The sequence below is a fragment of the Crocodylus siamensis genome, chromosome 10 (assembly GCF_052110815.1).
Source record: "Crocodylus siamensis isolate JL-2025a chromosome 10, ASM5211081v1, whole genome shotgun sequence".
In the NCBI taxonomy this organism is placed as follows: domain Eukaryota; kingdom Metazoa; phylum Chordata; order Crocodylia; family Crocodylidae; genus Crocodylus; species Crocodylus siamensis.
This window is the reverse complement of record NC_143404.1, coordinates 65,357,523-65,376,412: the sequence shown is the minus strand read 5'-3', so window position 1 is coordinate 65,376,412 and position 18,890 is coordinate 65,357,523. Positions and strand designations below refer to the sequence as shown.

The 18,890-nt window shown below is 41.8% G+C and overlaps 1 protein-coding gene and 1 long non-coding RNA gene across 2 annotated transcripts in view; one reads left to right on the top strand and one right to left on the bottom strand.

Annotated features, from left to right (window-relative positions):
* The window catches only part of LOC149856742 (uncharacterized), a 31,907-nt gene that overhangs the window by 6,213 nt on the left and 6,804 nt on the right, over positions 1-18,890 (bottom strand). The window lies entirely within an intron of this gene.
* The window catches only part of LOC149856741 (piezo-type mechanosensitive ion channel component 2-like), a 55,113-nt gene continuing 46,751 nt past the window's right edge, over positions 10,529-18,890 (top strand). Inside the window, exons 1-11 of the mRNA XM_090020510.1 lie at positions 10,529-10,633; positions 11,026-11,127; positions 11,785-11,827; positions 12,954-13,116; positions 13,508-13,703; positions 14,216-14,429; positions 14,916-15,078; positions 15,299-15,394; positions 16,032-16,146; positions 16,829-16,944; positions 17,711-17,974. Of these exons, the coding sequence (XP_089876636.1) occupies positions 10,627-10,633; positions 11,026-11,127; positions 11,785-11,827; positions 12,954-13,116; positions 13,508-13,703; positions 14,216-14,429; positions 14,916-15,078; positions 15,299-15,394; positions 16,032-16,146; positions 16,829-16,944; positions 17,711-17,974 (1,479 nt within the window). The 5' untranslated portion in view covers positions 10,529-10,626. The remainder of the gene's footprint in view (positions 10,634-11,025; positions 11,128-11,784; positions 11,828-12,953; positions 13,117-13,507; positions 13,704-14,215; positions 14,430-14,915; positions 15,079-15,298; positions 15,395-16,031; positions 16,147-16,828; positions 16,945-17,710; positions 17,975-18,890) is intronic.

The following is an 18,890-nucleotide window of genomic DNA, read 5'->3' as shown; positions in this document are numbered from 1 at the left end:
TTTCTGGAATCAAAAGTGAGTGTCTGTTCACTTGCTTACTGGTTCAAGCTGTGAAAATCGAATCACTTTAGCCTTGGGCCTTTTGACTATCTCTGTTTAGCCTGTGGGGCTCCCTGGCTTATATTCATATCAAACTTTGCTTATAGTATATAATTTACTTCAGTTTGCAGTACTTCTCTGCCTCTAGTTACCCATGGATTAGAAAAAAGAAAGGAACCATCACTTCTTTTTTTAAACCACATGAGAATTTCAGGATTCATATTACTGTGAAAAAACCATGTGTTTTTTTTTAACATCAAGATAGAAGATTCGCTGCCAAGTCTTATGGAACATCAAGCATAGACAATTTTATCCCACCTAGACATAAGGGGAAAACTACAGAGCCATGTCTGCACTAGTACTTCATTGTTGAAAGTTTTTGTTTGGTGGTGCAGGCTGGATATGCCATTTTTATTTGCACAGCTATGGGGATGAGATCTAGCAAATGTTTCCCATGCCTAACTTCTGCAGTCCCTGGATTCTTTTAAAATAAGGAAAAGAATGGGGGTAAGGAGAACCCACCAAAGCATCTTCCACCTATGAGTCTTCAGGTTTCCATTCACAGACAATATAAAAGAGACAAATCAATTACAGTACTGTAGTATATATCTCCATCTGAGATTTGTCTTATATTTGGGCATCAAAAACCTATTGCTATCCAGTTTCTAGCACTGAGCATATTTATTTAGGGATTTGCTACAAACATTCACAAATTAAGGATTTAGATATGAACATAATCTGGAAATATGAGCCTTTAGGTTTTGCATTTTTCTCTAGAAGGCCACTTTCCTATAGCTATAAAGGTCCAAATTCTGCTCCCTGGTACAAACATTAACTACATCAGCCCAAGATGGGGTTACGGTAACATCTGTGGAGTTGGTCAGGTAAAATAAAGGAAAAATAGGTCACTAGTTTTTGGAAACTGCTGTGCCTGTAAGGGCACACATCTATATTTTAGATTACATTATCCTCTCACTGGGTTAATAGTCTATTTATTTCTACATAATACAAGAGGCCTTATTTTCCATTCCATTTTAAAATGTGCTGTACTTTCTATGATGCCAATTGCATCTTAAGTGCTTGCTCCCTAGCCTGGAGAAGCAGGATTTGATGAGCTTTGGTATTTTGCTGATGGACATTTATCTGCACACCCATTATCAAAATGATTCTTGAGACAGCTGGTGCCAGAGTAGCTATTCACAGATAATGATCTTTCCAGTAGGATTTTAAATGCACAACAGTGGTAACTCCCAATCAGCCTTCATGTAATATGGATTTATTAAACATAATACTTAGAGTACAGCAAACTTGGGGTTAAAGTGTATAAACTGACACACGGGGTCAATTTGGGAATAGCAGACTCCCAGTTAACACATTCATGCTAACATCACTTCAGAACTACTTGTTCCTCTTTTTGGTATTCTTGAAAGGGACTGATGCTTTATAGAGACAATGACAAAATACCCTTGGCCAGACTGAGCAATTAAGTCACCAGTTCCTGAATGCCTATTAGTGCAGGGTTAGGGGACAGCATGCAGCTGCACAGCACCAGACGCAGCTCAGGGAATCACTGTGACTCTGGGGTTGGTTCAGGTACCTGTATTATTTCAACTAAGCCATTTACTGACTAGTACAAACATGTCACAGCCTTCTGGATAGTCTCTGCAGATGGAGCTCTGGTTTAATTTTCTTTTCACCTACAAATAATGTAAGTGTCCCATAAATAGGCCCTGCACATCCAGTGTCAACCTCAAACTGGATCATAATTGGGTTTTGTAGGTGGAAGCATTAATTATTTTGAATGGCTTTGAGTCCACAAAGCTACAACGTTCAGTTATGTTTACAGCACAACTCTACCAAACACATGGTCCTGTACTATTCACTAGAAAAAAAATCAGCAAGACAAAGCTGTAAAAAAAAAAAAAAAAATCAAACTAGTTCAGCTTTCATAATCTCAAAAATGAATGTCTTAACCAAATAAATGACATGGGAGAAATTGAACTTAATGAGCGAAGGTTTTGTACCAGGGTAATTATGCCAATGTAACTACAGAGATACAATTCTACTAGTATAACCAGGCTGGCAAATTTCCTCACGTAGACATGAGGAATCTCATGTAGGTGTTCAGAATCAAAGCCAATGTAAATTACTATTGCTCTACAGAATTGAGTGCAGCAAGGAAATGACAGTATGTGAGAATCTGAATAATTCAATTTGCGCCTATTTATGCCACTGTTACAATCACTCTACAGCACAGGTAGCAAAATATAAGACTTAGAGAATAATCTACTGGTAAACTGATTATATGACAACCCTGGAAAAGAAGGGAAAATACGTACTGACATTTCCTACCATATAAAATCAGTATCATGGCATTTTACTTATGTACTGCTATTTTCAATACACTTGTAGAAAATAAAATGGAGGCCAAAAATTGCCCATATACAGCCATGTCCAATTTGCAGTGCGGCAGGTGGTTTTTTGACACCAGGAGATTCCGGTGTCAAAAAAACCTGTGCCAGAAGAAAGTGGTGCAGCGCATTTGTGCTGCCCAAAACTGGAGCTTGTGTTAGCCAGGCTCTGCACACCCAGATCATCACTGTGCCAGCCTCAGGAGGCCTCCAGGACCCCAGGTAAAACTGATGGGGCCAGCCCAACCTCCCCTACCCCACCTGGAGCACCTTGCTGCACACCAGAGTGTGCATGCAGGGACATTCTCTGGGGACAACTAGCAGTGGCACAAATATGTCCCACTGCTAGTTGTCCCTGGGGACATGCACATTCCTGCTTATGGGGACATGCCCTATAAGTTTTGTAGATATCTAGGAGATGCACATTAGCTTAGCTACAATGACTTTTTTATATAAATATTACTAATGATTCACTATAGTGTTCTCTTTCTAGCATATTTTTAATGCTAAAAAAGAGAGCCGGATTGTAATCATGATAAAGTCAAAGCCACATTGTAGCCAGACAGAGTTTTAGGGTTTGCCTACATAATCAATTGATTTTGCACTGAACTTGTGCACATTAACTGTTGTGGAAAACATATTCCATAGCAGTTGTATCCACAGAGATTTCCTGCTTCAGTCCACACTTTTGTGCCCATACAGTTTTGCCTTTTGTGTGCACACAGCACTCTGGCATATACCCCTGTCACGGCGTGGGGTCCTAGGAGCGGCCGTGATCTCTCCTAACGCACCCTACCATGCCAAGTTTGCAATAAAGCACCCTCGTTCTCGCCCACCACGTCTTTGATGTTACGTATTTTTTATAAGGGAGGCTGCCTTTTGTCCCCTTGGACATGGAGCTCTGGTTTATCCTGACCCCCGGTTCTTTATGGACTAACTTGGTGCACCCCAGCCTTATGGGCTATGCGTGGCTCCAACCCCCCCGTACCACGCCCCAAGCCTCGCAGATGTACTGGACGTTGTCTGATCGGTTTCCTTTCCGTGCCCTCACTGGTGCCCCCGGGCTTGTCACGCAGCCGGCGCCCCTCACTGGCGCCTCTCACAATTGGGGCTCAGGTGGCCATAGCTGTGCCTGGCCCCAAATTCCCTCCTTGGGTCAACAGTTCCTGTGGGACTGAGGCAGCCTCATCCTTACCTGGCCCCCAGTCCTCTGCGCCCCTTCTCAGGGCTGGGGTCAGTGCCCCCTGAACGTTGTGTCCTCTCTGGGCTTCTTGCCTGTGCACCCCTCCCTGGGGCTCCGCCCACACTAGGGCCTTTCTCCACGCTTGGGGCTCAGGTGGCCATAGCCGTGCCTGGCCCCCCCCAATGCACTGTGCCCCTCCTCAGGGCTGGGGCAGTGCACCCCTAAATGCGGTGCCCTCACTGGCACCGGGGTCCCCACCACTGTGGAGCCCCTCTGAGGCCTCCTCCAACCCCTAATAGCCTCACCTGGTCCTCCGGTTTTATAAAACTACAAAACAGATAACGCAAGCCCCTGGGCTACAACGTAAATTCCAAGCCATCTGGCTAACCATCATTCAACTCCCTACCAGGGCTTCCTCCACCCGGTATCCTTGACCAGAAGCTGCTCAGGCCATCAGGCTTCCCTGCTCCACTTACTCCAGCAGAGCTCCTTCTTCCTTGGCTGCGTGAGGGGAACTGCCTCCCTGGCCTCAGCCTGGATTACATTTATATAGGTCAGGCCCTGCCCCCTTCTGGTCAGCTGACCAAACTGTGGTTGCCCCGGCAACGGGCACCTGTATCTCTTCATAGGAGCAGGGCACCAAAGTGCCCCTGCGACGACCCCCAGTGGTTTTCTCTGATACTCGGCTTTGCAAGGTGTGAGGCATTTTTCAGATCTTCACTCAGTGCAACGTCATTCCTGAGTACAGGAAACAACATTGGCTGTCAGAGAAAGAGTGTAGTGTGGGTGTGGGATGAAGAGCAGTGGCAGCCAGGGCCTTCTAGAGCCCAGAATAGCATGTGGATATGACAACACCCCAAAAGATTCAGAAGTTTCTGGTCAATCAGGTGCCTGTATATAAATGCTCGGAGCCTGGGAAACAAGCAGGAAGTCCTTGCACAGTCATGGCACTATGACCCGACTGGAATAACAGAGAGTTGGTGGGAGCTCGCATGACTGGAGCCCTGTCATGGATGGGTATAAACTGTCCAGGAAGAACAGGCAGGGAGAAGAGGAGGAGGAGTTGCACAGTATTTAGAAAAGCCATATGATTTGTCAGAGCTCTGGTATGAAACTGGAGATAGGCCTGTTGAGGATCTCTGGGTTAGGGTTAGAGAGAAGGGGAACAAGGGTGATGTTGTGGTGGGGTCTACTATAAACCACCAGACCAGGAGGAAGTGGTAGATGAGGCTTTCTTTAAACAGGTATGAAAAGTTTCCTGATTACAGGACCTGGTTCTCATGGGGGACTTCAATCACCCCAACATCTGCTGGGAGGGCAATACAGCAGGGCACAGTTGATCCAGAAAGTTTTTGGAGAGTGCTAGGGACACTTCTTCGTGCGAATGCTCAAGCAGCCAACTAGGAGCCATGCTCTTTTAGACCTGCTGCTCACAAACAGGGAAGAATTGGTGGGGAATGTAGTAGTGGATGGCAACATGGGCAGCAGTGACCACGAGATGACTGAGTTCAGGTTCTCGAGGAAAGGAAGGAAGGAAAACAGCAGAGTAAGGACCCTGGACTTCAGAGAAGCAGACTTCGATTCGGGGAACTCATGGGCAGGATCCCCTGGGAGGCCAGTCTGCAGGGGAGAGGAGTTCAGGAGAGCTAGCAATATTTTAAAGAAGCCTTACTGAGAGTGCAGGAACAAACCATCCTGATGTGCAGGAAGACCAGCAAGTATGGCAGAAGACCAGCTTGGCTTACCAAGGAACTCAAAACACAGAAAGGAAGCTTATAAGAAGTGGAAACTTGGACAAACAACTAGGCAGGAGTATAAGAGCGCTAACTGGGTGTGCAGGGGTAAAATCAGGAAAGCCAAAGTACAGTTAGAGTTGCGGCGAGCACGGGATGTGAATGGTGACTAGAAGGGTTTCTACAAGTATGGTGAAAGCAAGAAGAGGATCAGGGAAAGTGTGTAGATCACCTGTTGGGTGTAAGTAAATAACTTGTTGGGACTGTTGTCACAGAGGGACGTGGTGCTTTGTGTAAGTATGAGCTTTCTGCACGGACATCTTTCTGTGTGACATCCAAACCACTGAGGTTTCTGTGGGTTCAGGAATAATGAAATATTAGGGATTTGTGATCGTGGTATCTTATGAAATATTCCTTGTAATGTGTTATGGTAGAATAATAGAAACTGTATTTTGTATAATGGATTGATAACAACATGAGGGGAAACGTACCCCGTTAAATGCTTCAGTAGCCATAACACAGAGCAGCAAACAAGAATGGACATTGATAGACTCGAGAGGGTCTGAGGAAAGACTGAGGGACCTGGACCTCTTCAGCCTCTGCAAGAGAAGGCTGAGAGCTGATCTTGTAGCCACCTACAAATTCATTAGGGGGGTGCAGAAAGGGATCAGAGATACTCTGTTCACCAGGGCGCCTCTTGGGGTAACAAGGAACAATGGTCACGAACTGAGAGAGAGCAGATTTAGGCTAGATATCAGGAAACACTTCACAGTAAGGGTGGCCAAAATTTGGAATGGGCTTCCAAAGGAGGTGGTGCTCTCCCCTACCTTGGGGATCTTTAAGAGAAGGCTGGATCGGCATCTGGTTGGGGTCATCTGACTCCAGCACTCTTTCCTGCCTAGGCAGGGGGTTGGACTTGATGATCTGTTGAGGTCTCTTCTGACCCTAGCATCTATGAATCTATGGACTTAACTTCAATAGTGCCTTTTTCTGTATTAAAAAAAGGGACAAGGCATATTCAGTTTACCAGGCCTTGTTTGAATCCAAGATGAGACAGGCAGCTTTGAGAGTGGGTGCAGCTCCTGCTGGGGGTAGTGACAATGGGCTCTTACTATTTTTCATTTGCTTTGCAATGAAGTGCATCATGCAGCTGCCATGTTAAGTTTGGTTTGTGTGGCTGCCAGAAAGACAGTCCTTATGTCTTGCCAAAATGGTTGCGTGCATAGGGTGCCCAGAAAAAAATAAATCCCAGCTGTATTTACAGCATCTCCTGGTGTTTATTCACCACAAAGTTAAATTTACCGTTGAGGTTTTCTCCAAACGACTGGCAGCTGGATGTCCATGTGGGTGTCCTCAGGGTCTGGGTCAGGTTATTGTATAGGGAAGAGATCCTGGCTTTCAAAGGAGGTCTTCTCTGCATCCTCAGACTCTGGGTTGATCTCAGTCTCATTTGCCTTCCACAAACCTGGGCATCCTTGGGAAAAATCTTTCCAGGTCCTTATGTACATGAGAAGTGGCAGAGACACACATTCTGGTCCACGACTTTCTGAGAAGCTTTTTAGTTCTTTCCTTTGTTTCTCCCCTGTACAGCATTCCTGAAATGACTCCTCTTGGCTATCTGCTTTGTGGTGACTTTTGTTGACCTATTTCAGTGGTTCTTTGAAATCACAGTTCAACACCTTCGTCTCTCCCCAGAAGACAAGAGAGTCCAGGATATCTGCACAGCTCCAGGTGGAGAATCATGTAGTGCTGTTAGAACAGAAATGCAGGAGTGCTGGTATTTTAATGGGCACTGGACCAGGCATCTATGAACTGCTGTGTTCTGATTAGCTACAAATTTATAGGCCTAAAGGAAAAACCGTGTCATATTGCAACTAATTTTGTAGTTGATGCCAGTTTTAAACAAACCGTAGGTGGAGATGTGAAAAGACACGTACTCATTTCTAAGATGCTTGGATTTGAGCTTAGATCGCCGCCTTTGAACTCTCTCTCTCTCCCCTTGATTTATTATGTATTTTGTAAAAGATGTAAAAGTCCCATATGCAACTGCCTGTATTTAGGCTGAACTCCAGGGTTAAACTTTGGCTAGCAGGAATTTACTGGCAAAGACAAAAAAAAAGACAATCATCTCTGGGGTCTATAGAAAAAATCCCAACCACAATTTGGAGGGGAAGAAAGGTTCTGTTCTAACAACTTACTTGAACCTGGAAAACAACCAAGCAAGGGGGCTTTGGAAAGAAAACTCAGTGCCGATCTGACAGCCGAATTCAAGAATCCTTGCTCAGCAATAAAGAGAAAAAGTCTGGATTAAAGTGGGAAAGATTAAGAAATCAATAGTTCCCGTCTCAGAGAAAATGGGGATTACTGGACAAGTATCATATCTTGGCCTTTTTGTTGGTGTAACCACTTCTTACTCAGCGATCGATTGCCTCACTGATCGTATTTTTAATCCAGTTTGCTGTTCACATTTAAGAGGAAGAACAGACGGACCAAAGTTAGAAAAGGCTCAGGATAACAACACTCTCTTCTTTAAGCAGTATAGGCCACTGGTGCCACAGGGTTTGTGGATGCCTCACTCAGATCTTTATAATACCCCAAGAAGAAAAGATCTTGGTGAAAAAACTTAGCTTCTGCGATGATTTTCAGATTTGTTTTACCAATTCCCTTAATAGCAGGTAAGACATTTTCTTTTACGCTTCAAGGATAATTTATTAAGATGATATGAGGGAGGTATGGAGAATGGGCAAAACCTATTTCTGGTGTAATCCCACAGAGCTCAATGATGTTAGATTAGGAATGAAGTGGAGCATATATCTTCAGTCACAGATCAAGATAAAAAAAAATTATAAAAGGTTTATTTTAGGGACCTCTATCTGGTTATAGTTTGTCTGAAAGACAGTAGAGAGAAACATGGTTGTGGTGCATTGGAGGAACATAGCATTTCAGACAGCAAATAGGTGAGGAAGACCAGTTTACAAATCACAATTAGATGGTGGCACAATTAGACAGGAGATGCATTACTTTTGCCTGAACCTGGTATTCAGTGTATATAGTGCCAAGTATATCTTTCTCCAGAAACCTTGGAAGATGCTCTTTGTATTCCCAAATATCTTTCCTAGGGTGAGTACTTTTAGAGAAAACTAATGTGAACTTCTGTATAAAGAAGAGCCTTCCAATGTATCACAGTCTCTGTTTGAGGGGCATTTCTTAAAATCCAAGCTGGCTCAGGTAATAGGTTTGCTTGGCAGGTTTTTCGGTGTGTCCTCCTAAAGAGAGTCCTACTTATAAAATACATGTTGTTAAAACTGCAATATACTATTTATAACCTTAATGTATTCAGCTGAGACCTTGTTGCTTTCATACAGCCACTCTTTGATAGGTATTAACTATGTAAAACTATCCTGACAAAACAGGAGCAAAGTATTTTAGTTCCTTATTCTATTATCCTAGCCATTTTCACAAGCGTGATACAAACCTGATGTCCTGAATTCATATTTTCTTGTTATGGTAGATTGATTTCTTACTATTAAAATAAAAAAACCCAAATGTTTTACTTAAGATACTCTTAGTAATACTCTCTGCTCTCAAATGCTGTGTTTAGGAAACAAAAGACAAATTTCTGTAGTAAATTTGCAAAGTAGGTCAGGTTTTTAGTGCTTTTTTTGTAAATTGAAAGTATTCATCTCGTGAAATGAATCCAACATGAATACTTCCAGTGGTTTTCCATTATTTTTTGAACATTTACTTGAAGGAGAGATTTTGGTCAGCAGCAATATGAAAGATAACTGGCCCCGTTCTGCACTGGCTTGCAAGTGTCCTACTGAGTTCAAGTGCAAATATTTTTAACCCTACATTACTCAATAGAATTATTCCCAAATGACCCTTTATCTCCTCCCCACAAAACTTCCTTTGTTAACTTATGGTTGAATTTATTTCAGATTAATTTTCCATCAATACTGTAGTTAAAAAGTCTTGGCAATCCCTAGTAAGGAGATGCTTGCATCAAACCACCCCATACTACCTTCCTGACCATACAAAGCACCTCATACTCACACTGCTATCCTGCATGCTGCCATAACACAAATTTACATGCACCCAGTCTGCATATTTGATTAGATGTTCAGCCGAAGAGGAAATACTGTAACTTTGATGAGGAAAACCTCATTTCAAAGATTATAAAGGCATTAATGCTCACCGGGACAACCTGCCAAAATGCAGTCATTTTGAAATTGTTTTATTTAATAAGTCCAGTGGACATTAGTTTGGACAGTACAGCACACTTCATCCCTTTCCAACACTTCATGCTTATTATAATACATCTTTGACTTCTAGTACCAGACCAAGTGCCTCACACTCACAGTCTCTGGTATCCAGGTTGTAGTTGTATTGGTCTAGAGGCAAAAGGAATGAGGACTTGTGGTAGAGGTGATATCTTTTATTAGACCAACTGGATTTTTACAAAAAACATTCTTTAATTGCAAGCTTTCGGGCACAAGCACCTTTCATCAGGCATTGGAGAAAAGATTGTAAAAGTTCTCCTGGGTAGAAAGGAAAGTTGGAATAGTCTGTTTAACTCGAAGTTGTTTGGTGACAAGCAGGCTGTAGTTATATTTCCTTCTGGTTACGGTGTTTCATATTGCACAGAGGGAATACGACTACATCCTGCTTGCTACCGAACAACTTTGAAGTAAACAGACTATTCCAACTTTTCTCTGAGCCGAATCTGCATATAAAATGAAGTGTTCCAAACAAGAGATTTTACTACCTTCAACTCCCCTATGAAATATGAACTTTCCTTTCTACCCAGGAGAACTTTTACAATCTTTTCTGCAATGCCTGATGAAGGGTGGTTATGCCCGAAAGCTTCCAATTAAATTTTTTTTTTTTGCAAAAATCCAGCTGGTCTAATAAAAGATATCACCACTACCACGAGTCCTGATTACTCTCAGTCTCTGGTGTATTTGCCCTCACAACACCCTTGCAAAGCAGGGAACACATGATTGTCACACTGAAGACCAATACAGTGCTCTGTTCAGAAGAGGGAATGAGAAACACTTGTTGAGCAAAACAGCTGAACTCCTTTGTGGATCCAGTATTAACATGCAAACAGACATATGCTTCCTTCTTACTCCTCTTTGTCACAAGTAAAGCCACATTTGATCGTTTCACAGCTATATTATTCAGACACAATGGACTGTCTGTGCCCTATCTCATCTTCCTACTGCTCATTCCACTGTTCCCTGAACCTGCACCTGGTACAATGAAAGGTAGGTAACCTCCCTCCAGTTCTAGACTATCAATATTATATTAATTTGCATGAGGTATACTATATTCTTCTAAGGAGCATGTGCCTGTTTAAGGAGCAGAACTATAGTTGGATATCACTGGTATTTTGTTATCCTGTTTATCAGTCCCATTCAACCCCAGACTAGGTGTGGTGGGGGTGCTGGGATCCGTCTGTATTCCTTAGGCTTGGACTTTTCATCTTGCCCACAATGCAGCTGGGAAAGGAAGGGAGCTGTTTTTTGCCCCCTTGCATTGCATCCATCAGATTTAGACTGTTAGCTCCAAACAAGGGACATACCTCATTAGATGTTTTATAGGACATTACATACTTTGTTTACTAGCACAGCAAAGCCAATCTTCTTTTATTTTTCAGGAAGCATCAGGCAGCTGCTTAGAGCAATAACTTACACGAGTTTCACTTTCCTTGTGCTCCAAGTGGCGTTTCAGATTGCCTTCTACTATCTGCTACCTAATGGTAAAGTCAATTTTCTGCTGTAAACATTTACTCAGTAGTAAAGAGCTTGATAATTTCACTAGCCAAATGCCACATTAAAAATGAGGTTAGATTCCAGCAAGTTGGAAGGGACTTTGGTTGCTTATTCCAGTTTATCATTGCACTACTTTTCTACTTGGGGAGGAGGGGGGACGGGGGGGGTGGGGGGAAGGACAATTGGGCATTGGGGATCTAAATGTCCCTCAAATCATAACTGAAGCTGATGTCTTAATTTACAATGTATTCAAACACATACTTCAGTCCTACTGAAATCTCAGAATTGCTTTGGAAACCTTTGAGCCACAGGCTTTGTGCAAAAAAATCTTCGGAAGCTTTTCAAACTCTTTAAATCAAAAATAGATCCCCTTGATTTTCTCACAGCATAAAATGATCCATCTTAATGACTCTTGTGTTGGGGCTTTATATTGTTTTCTTAAAGCCAATGTATGCTTCAATTGAGGGGGAAAAGGTCCTTCTTATTTTTGTTTGGCTTGCCATACAACTACTCATTTGTTTACAGATTTACTTTACAGAAGGATTCAGGTAGGAAGTCAGGAATACAACACAAGTCTACTGATGAGAATGGATTTTGGTATTTGAATCTATTTTTAAATGGTCCTTTCTGTTCCTTTCTGCTAGGCAGCAGATGGGAGGTCCTGCTCTGTCATTTTGGACTTCTGAGGTAGGTCACTGGCTGGATTCTCCTACTTTCACAATGAAGCAGAAAATGTAATGATTGATAAACTGGACACAGATTTGCTTATTTATATTTGTAAAGAAGTGTCTCATTGAGTTATCATTGCAAGCACCTGGTATTTTCTTTCAAAGAATTGTAATCCATCCAAAAGATACTTGAACACATCCAAAAGAAGAGAACAAACTCTTCAGGGTATGAACTGTTTTTTTTACTTCATGTTTGTACAACATCTTTCACAAAGAAGCACTGATTGGGCCCTTAGGTGATATTGCATTAGAAACACAAATAAAACAAACACTAATTTACTGTATTGAGTGATCTAGTAAGCATGGCCAAATATATGTACATTTAGATGTTGTCAGTTGGATTGTCCATAATAATGGAGATGCCTAGTTAGGGAAAGGACTTGGAAATGGGACTTCTTACCACTAGTATTAAAAATATTCCCTTTGTTTTTTTTTTTTACTGAGGTCTCTGCTTTGCCAGACTTACCAATTTGCCCAGAAAGACCTATATCATTCTAAATCATTCAAAGTAATTTGAAAGAGAAATACCTACTTAATGGCCTTGAAACAGACGACCGGATGTAGTAAAGTGACAAAGTAAAATGTTCTAAGCCAATTCTTTACAGTGACCTTCTTGCTATATTATTTTATATCAGTAAATGGTTTTAAAAGAGTATCAACTGTTCTTTCCTTTATGCTGCAAACACAGAAATATGCTTAGTGGTTTGCTCATTCTGCTAGTAAACCAAAAACTATGACTTTTACTTACATGCTATTAGTAGATCAGAGGTGTGAATTTTGGACTTCTTATTCAGTGAGTCACAACTTTAAAGCCATTTGTGTGTGTGGGGGATGAGGAAGATGGGAGAGGAAGAAATTTTAAAACTCTGGCCAGTATCCAAGTATAATACTATTCACCATTGAGACAAAGCAAGTTGCAAGAGAAACACCAAGAGCACTTTCCATCTTTATTACTGCACTGTGGCATTTCTGGGATGGTTGGAGGGAAAAAGCACTTTCAGCTTAATAATTAAAAGAGTTGTAAAAATAAAGCTGCCATTGTTAAGCACTAGACTCCTGTTTCACTCATGCTTTCCCCTCTGCAGGCTCAGCAGAGTTGATGCTGGAAATATCTTTCGCCTACTGGTACCTGATATTGGAATGTTTTTCTCCAGTATCGTGGCTACACGGCTTTATACGAAACTGGGGAATGCTCAGAATTGCAAAATGCAGCTTGGTTCTGAAGACGAGGAACAGAATGAAGAACAGGTATGTAAAGCAATAAGCCACTGGAAAACATTTGGATTGCGAGAAATGCATTGGCTGTGCACGTAAAAAGAATCAGCTCTGAGGGCAGGATTTGCTTTCTCCCTCTGACTAGCTGTCCAGTTTTAATGAGTTCAGAGGACCATATTTTTGTACTTTGTATTGTAAATTTTCCTGACTGCAAAATGCAGTGTTTAGAGAGTCAAATATTCTTTGGTTTATTTTTTCATAGGTCTTTGTTGCCTACTTCTCCACAGCAGAATATCCAGACCACAACACATTCTCTTTGTGGCTGAGAACATGCAATGAAAGAGTTTGGGAACCATTTGGCAATGGTTTAACTTTGATTTTCAGGCTGATGCTTGACTTTTGCTTAACATTCATCTTTTCACAGGGTTATGAAACAGAAACAGAAGACAGTTACGAAGAGGAGTCTTCCTCTGAAGATAATTCAGGGAAAAAGGCAGGTTTTAAAAAGCCAGCTTTTGTTCAGAAAGCCATTGTCTTCCTTGCTGGCTTGAAAAGTATAATTGATGTCATGCTGAGACATGCTGGAAAGGTGGTAGCAACTCTTCTATTAGGTGTAGCAGGTAAGAGTGTTAAAGCAAGAGGCTGAAATAGCAAAAGTCATAGTCCACTAAAGAATAAAAAGACAAGTGGGTACCTGTGGTCCTCATTTTTCCCCTATTGTTCTTACTTGTTATTTGCAGTTGCCCAATTATTTGTTTGCGCTATGTCAGCATCCACTACAGCTGAAAAGCTGCCATCATCTGTGAGGCAGAATTTCCTTGTATGATTTATAGACGGACCTTGACACTGCTCTTCTGATTGTCCCACATCTTCTGGAGGATAGTTTCCCCAGTCCAACTTCTGCAGTGACTATGGAGTGGGGAACCTGTCTGCACAGAGCGAGTCCCTCCCTCTTCCCCCTACTTAAACCCCTGAGAGTCTCAGAAACTTTTTATTTAAGATAACTGAGGGGATCATCTATACTTGGGGGGATTTTCTTGCTAATCCACTATTGAACTAAGCAGCTGCAATATCCAGATATGTGTATCTTGCTTGATGTGGAACAGGATTCTTGTGTTTTTTCCCCCTCTAGGAATAATTTTTCCTTCTGCAACTTCCGCCACCTATTTTTTCACTTTCTTGGGCTTGTGTTCTTGGTGGTCCTGTCACCTCCCCATTGCACTGGTCACCTTCAGCAGTTTGTGCGTGATGATGGCTATATTCAGTGCTGGCCACCTTACTGCCCTTTACCTATACCAGCTGCCATACTTTCAGGACCTCATTCCTCCTGATGACATTTATGCCAGGTAAAGACACCAGCTTCTATGCAGAAAAGGGCAGGGATAATGCTTAAAGCTGTTTTAAGACGTAATGAAAGATCCACTAATGATCCTCTGTAGGCCCATCGAGGCAGCATAAATACAAGCAACGTTTCAACACTTGCCAAAGGAATAAAGAAAGATCTATAGGGACCATTATTTTCTATTGCTTTGCTTTAAAACGCTAAGCTTATTGGAGGATCTCAAAGCACTTAACAAATACTATTTCAGCCTCAAGGTATTGGGCTGATCCTGCCCATGTTACAAGTGGAGGAGCTGAGGCTACGTAACTTGTTCAAGGTCATAAGGGAAGAGCATGCATAGTCAGCCAAAACAATAGCATAGCGTGTTCAGTAGGTTGTCCCATTTAGTATTAAAGCACTTGGTATTGCTTTTTAAATACTATTTTAGGCTTAATGTAACATTGAAAAAGACTCTCATTGTTACTGCTGTCTCTGTCTTCTATTTCTTCAGGCTCCTAGGAATGACTGCAATCATCAAAACAAATATCACAGAGTCTTGGAAACTGCAGCTTCATCCTGGATTAACTTGGCCTGTGTTCCTCAATCCTCTAGTCTTGCTTGTACTGTATTATGCACTGGTTGTGCTGCTACAGCAGTGGGCTTTAAATCCTATGGTAATATATAGCTAAAGCGTAGAGCTAAGACAAGCTACAAACAGTATCTGCTTAAATACAACCACATTTGAGAGAGAAATCAGGAAAAGCTGTTTCTTTGCTTCTACATAATTTCTTCATTTTCCCCTTGAAATGTATGGTCTGTAACAAAGGCACCAGATGGGATGGGTCTGTGGCTCATGGCCTGTGACATCTTCATGTGCTATTTCTTTGCATGCAGGAACATAGAGAAGAGGATGTCCACTTACCACCAGCAGAGCACAACAGTTTGGAGTTGGAGACAATGTCATGGGTGGCCAAGAATGAGGAGAACAAGGTAAAGGATATCTCCAGGAGGTTCTTGGTGTAAAGGGACAAACAGGTCAGATACAAAACCTGTATTCATGTTTGGTAAACAGGACCCACCATTTCAAAAGTGAATGCTGGAAGTGAGGCCTCCTAAACCCATAAATAAATACCTTAGTAAGAGATGTACCTTTGCTCTGAAACATTTGGAGAAAAAGGACTTCCCTTCCCTCGATGGTAACAGTTCAGCTTGAATTCTGACCCCCATATGTGCCTGTGCCACAGACCCCTTCCCCACAATAACTCCCCCTTCCTTAAGAAGATGCTCCTTTTTCAGTTTTTTCTAGTTATTTGGATGTTTTGTGTTTCCAGATCTTTTCCTGTCCTGCCTCAGTCTCTTAATAACTCTCAAATATTTATTGAAAAGTGACTTATTTCAAGCCATTTCCCCCCTTTTTTCTTGTCCTCCACACCCTAACAGCCCCTGGTTACTCTAAGATAATATTCATAAAACTAGAATCCCAGTAATCATGTCAGCTCACAGCTTTCATGGGTTGCTCCAAAGCAGCTCCATATCTACCACTCAACCAGCCCAGGCTAGAACAGTTTGCAGTGTCTGTGGAAAGATGAGGCTGGAACAGAAAAGTTCTTTGTGCTTCTTTTACTAGGTGAATTATTTTTCAAGTGGAAACGGACAGGACACGGCCTGTTTATATTGTGAACAGGACACAGGCTGTGAGATCCCTGCCCACAAGCACGAAGGACTTACCCCTCCACTATCAGGTACTATACATCCTAATATGATGTTTGTGTAACTAAGAGTGTCTCAGACCAAAGTGAAAGAGGTCTTGAAAAGGTGGCAGCATTAGTAGGAATAGGAAAATACTCCTTTCAAATTGCATCTTTCATACTTACAGTTTATACATTTTCCTCTGCAGTACAATGAACTGTACAGATGGAGGAAAAGCCTGATCTTTCTCTGGCTGATAATCTCTGCCATCTCAGGAAAAAAAACTACTTTTTTTTGTTAATGATATGGCAAGTTCAGCCAGTGAGTGGATGATGCCAGGGCAACTTGTGCATTAGATAGTACCTCCAGGAGTGCAGTAAATAAAGAATACTTCTTATGAAATGCATCCTAATGTTTACCCTTGCATATGCATTGAAAAGACATATTCCAGTAAAGGAGATTAGATTTAGACAGATAAATCAAGACTTTGCCAGCATTCATTTAACACCGATTGTGAAGAGGGTTTATTTATGGCGTGATGCCCAGGGAGTCCAGGCACCTGCTTCTAGGACTCAGAATATTTTGCACAGTCCCTTATGTGCCATTGCAAGCATGTACCCAGCAAACTTATAAGGGCTACTGAATATAATCAATTATCAATGAAATATCACAGATACATGGTAGAGACCCTTCACTGATGCTCACTTATGCCTGTACACTGTATGTTTCTTGCAGAGGATCATGATAGCCCTGAAACTACAGACAGTGATGGGAATAGGACTAGCACTTTGGCTGTGCTGGGGCAATTCATTTTGAATCAAAGCTATACCAGTGCACTGATTGCCATGATGGTAAGGTATAGAACTGAGAGAATATACCCTGTACATTCCACTAATTTTCTGCTTTGTGCTACAGTTACTAGGGAATTTGGTATGAAGTGTTTGATGTGGGAAGAAATATATCTTCTTGAAGCTCAAACCCATGTAAGAAACAAAGATGCTACTGCTTTCCTGTGGGGCAAATCTTAATATTCTACAGATCAGTGAAAGTTCTGCATATGGTGAATGCAGGATGGGCAACACATTCAGAAATGGGCAACAAGATAGTTGCAGAGCAGAATTTTCGTAAGGAGCGTTACAGTAGTGGATGGATCCTGATCTGGTACATAGGACTTCAGACCAAGGCCATGTTTAGAACACGTTCTAAGAATGTCCTCCAACTGCTTTGACTTGACTAGAGTTTTATGCTGAAAAGCATATTTATTAAACAGTCCTATGTGCATTAGTACACTGCTAGAATGCTTTGGGCCACACTTGCAGCGAACTTAAACATGCTTTCAGTTTTGTGCCCAGTTTTTGCATGGCAATGGGCATTTATCTTTTCTAGGTATAGAGAACCTGTATCTGTGTGTATATTGAGCTATTGGCTGCCCAGCTATGCAATACAAGGAAGCAAAATATAAGTATCTTCACTTCAGAAGTTGCAGTCAGCTGTAAATGCAACTGCTGGGTGGAAAACTACAGTCTGAAGTCTTTACTTTTCCACTCTACTTAAGTTTAGTTTCATTAAGGTTTGGACAGCAGCATTTCTTCCCATAAATTGTCTGTCTGTTTGAAGGTTTGGAGTATCACCCATCTCAGCTGGCTGACTTTTGTTCTCCTTATCTGGGCTTGTATCATTTGGATGGCTCGTGACCGTCGACTTTATGCCATGTATAGCTCTCCATTCCTTGTCACCTATGGGAATATCCTGCTGGTCCTCAGTTTCTTTGTAGGATTAAATATTTCTCAGGAAGAAGTCTTTCCTGGAATTTCAACCTCTGTGCTCATTGACTTTGACTTAAAACCGTACTCACTGCCATGTTTGCACCTTGCTGCTAAGGTAAGGACTCAGTGCTTCTCATTTAATTGCAAGGCTAGGTAATACACAGGGCTTCAAAAAACGAGTCAAGATGATCTACGCTGTAAATTGCACCTCCATTTTGGGAAAGATTTTTAAAGACACTGGTCAAAAACCACATGAGACACAAAGAAAGGGCAGAGAGAGTTGCCAGGGGTTTACTCAATTAAACAGCTTTGAGGAAGTGGTTATGGGAGAAGAGGCTTGACACAGTGGTTTACTTTGCTTGGACTTCAGTACCACATGTATTCATATCCATTTCAAAACTGCAAAATTTGAATACAGATTTCTATCTGGACTTAACCACACTTTCAGGGTGTTTGAGTTTGAGGTTTGCTTCAGTTCATTGTACAGATGGAGGCCAGCTCAGATCTGAGGCCAAAGTTTGGGGAGACCCCAGACTTATCTCTAATTATTAAACTTGCTGAGGATGGTTCAGTACTGAATTGGTTAAATTTGGCTTGGTTAGAGAGGCCCTGGAGTTTTGGGCAAATGGTTAGGATCAAGTACTGGTAAGGAAGACAAAAGGAGGCAGAATAGCTATGAATTGATATGTCTTCCATAACAAGATTAATTTACTGCATATGAGGAATTGTAGAGAGGGTAAACCAGAGGTTAGAAAGAATGAGCATTTGGTGATGGTTTTGCCCCTTCTTCAAGATAAATTCACTGTTTAGCAAAAAATAGAACAATAGTGTTCAAATTAAACACTGGGTTTGTGAATTCTGATCCTCCACTTGTGTTCTAGTAGTGCCTGGGATATCAGTGTGTTAAAAGTTGTATCAATATACACCATAGCTCTGCCTCCAAAAAACTTTCAACCAAAACTCACATCTTCTGTAACGGTCATTTAAACATATATTAAATCCAGGCATTGGGCCAGCCTTCCTTTTTACAT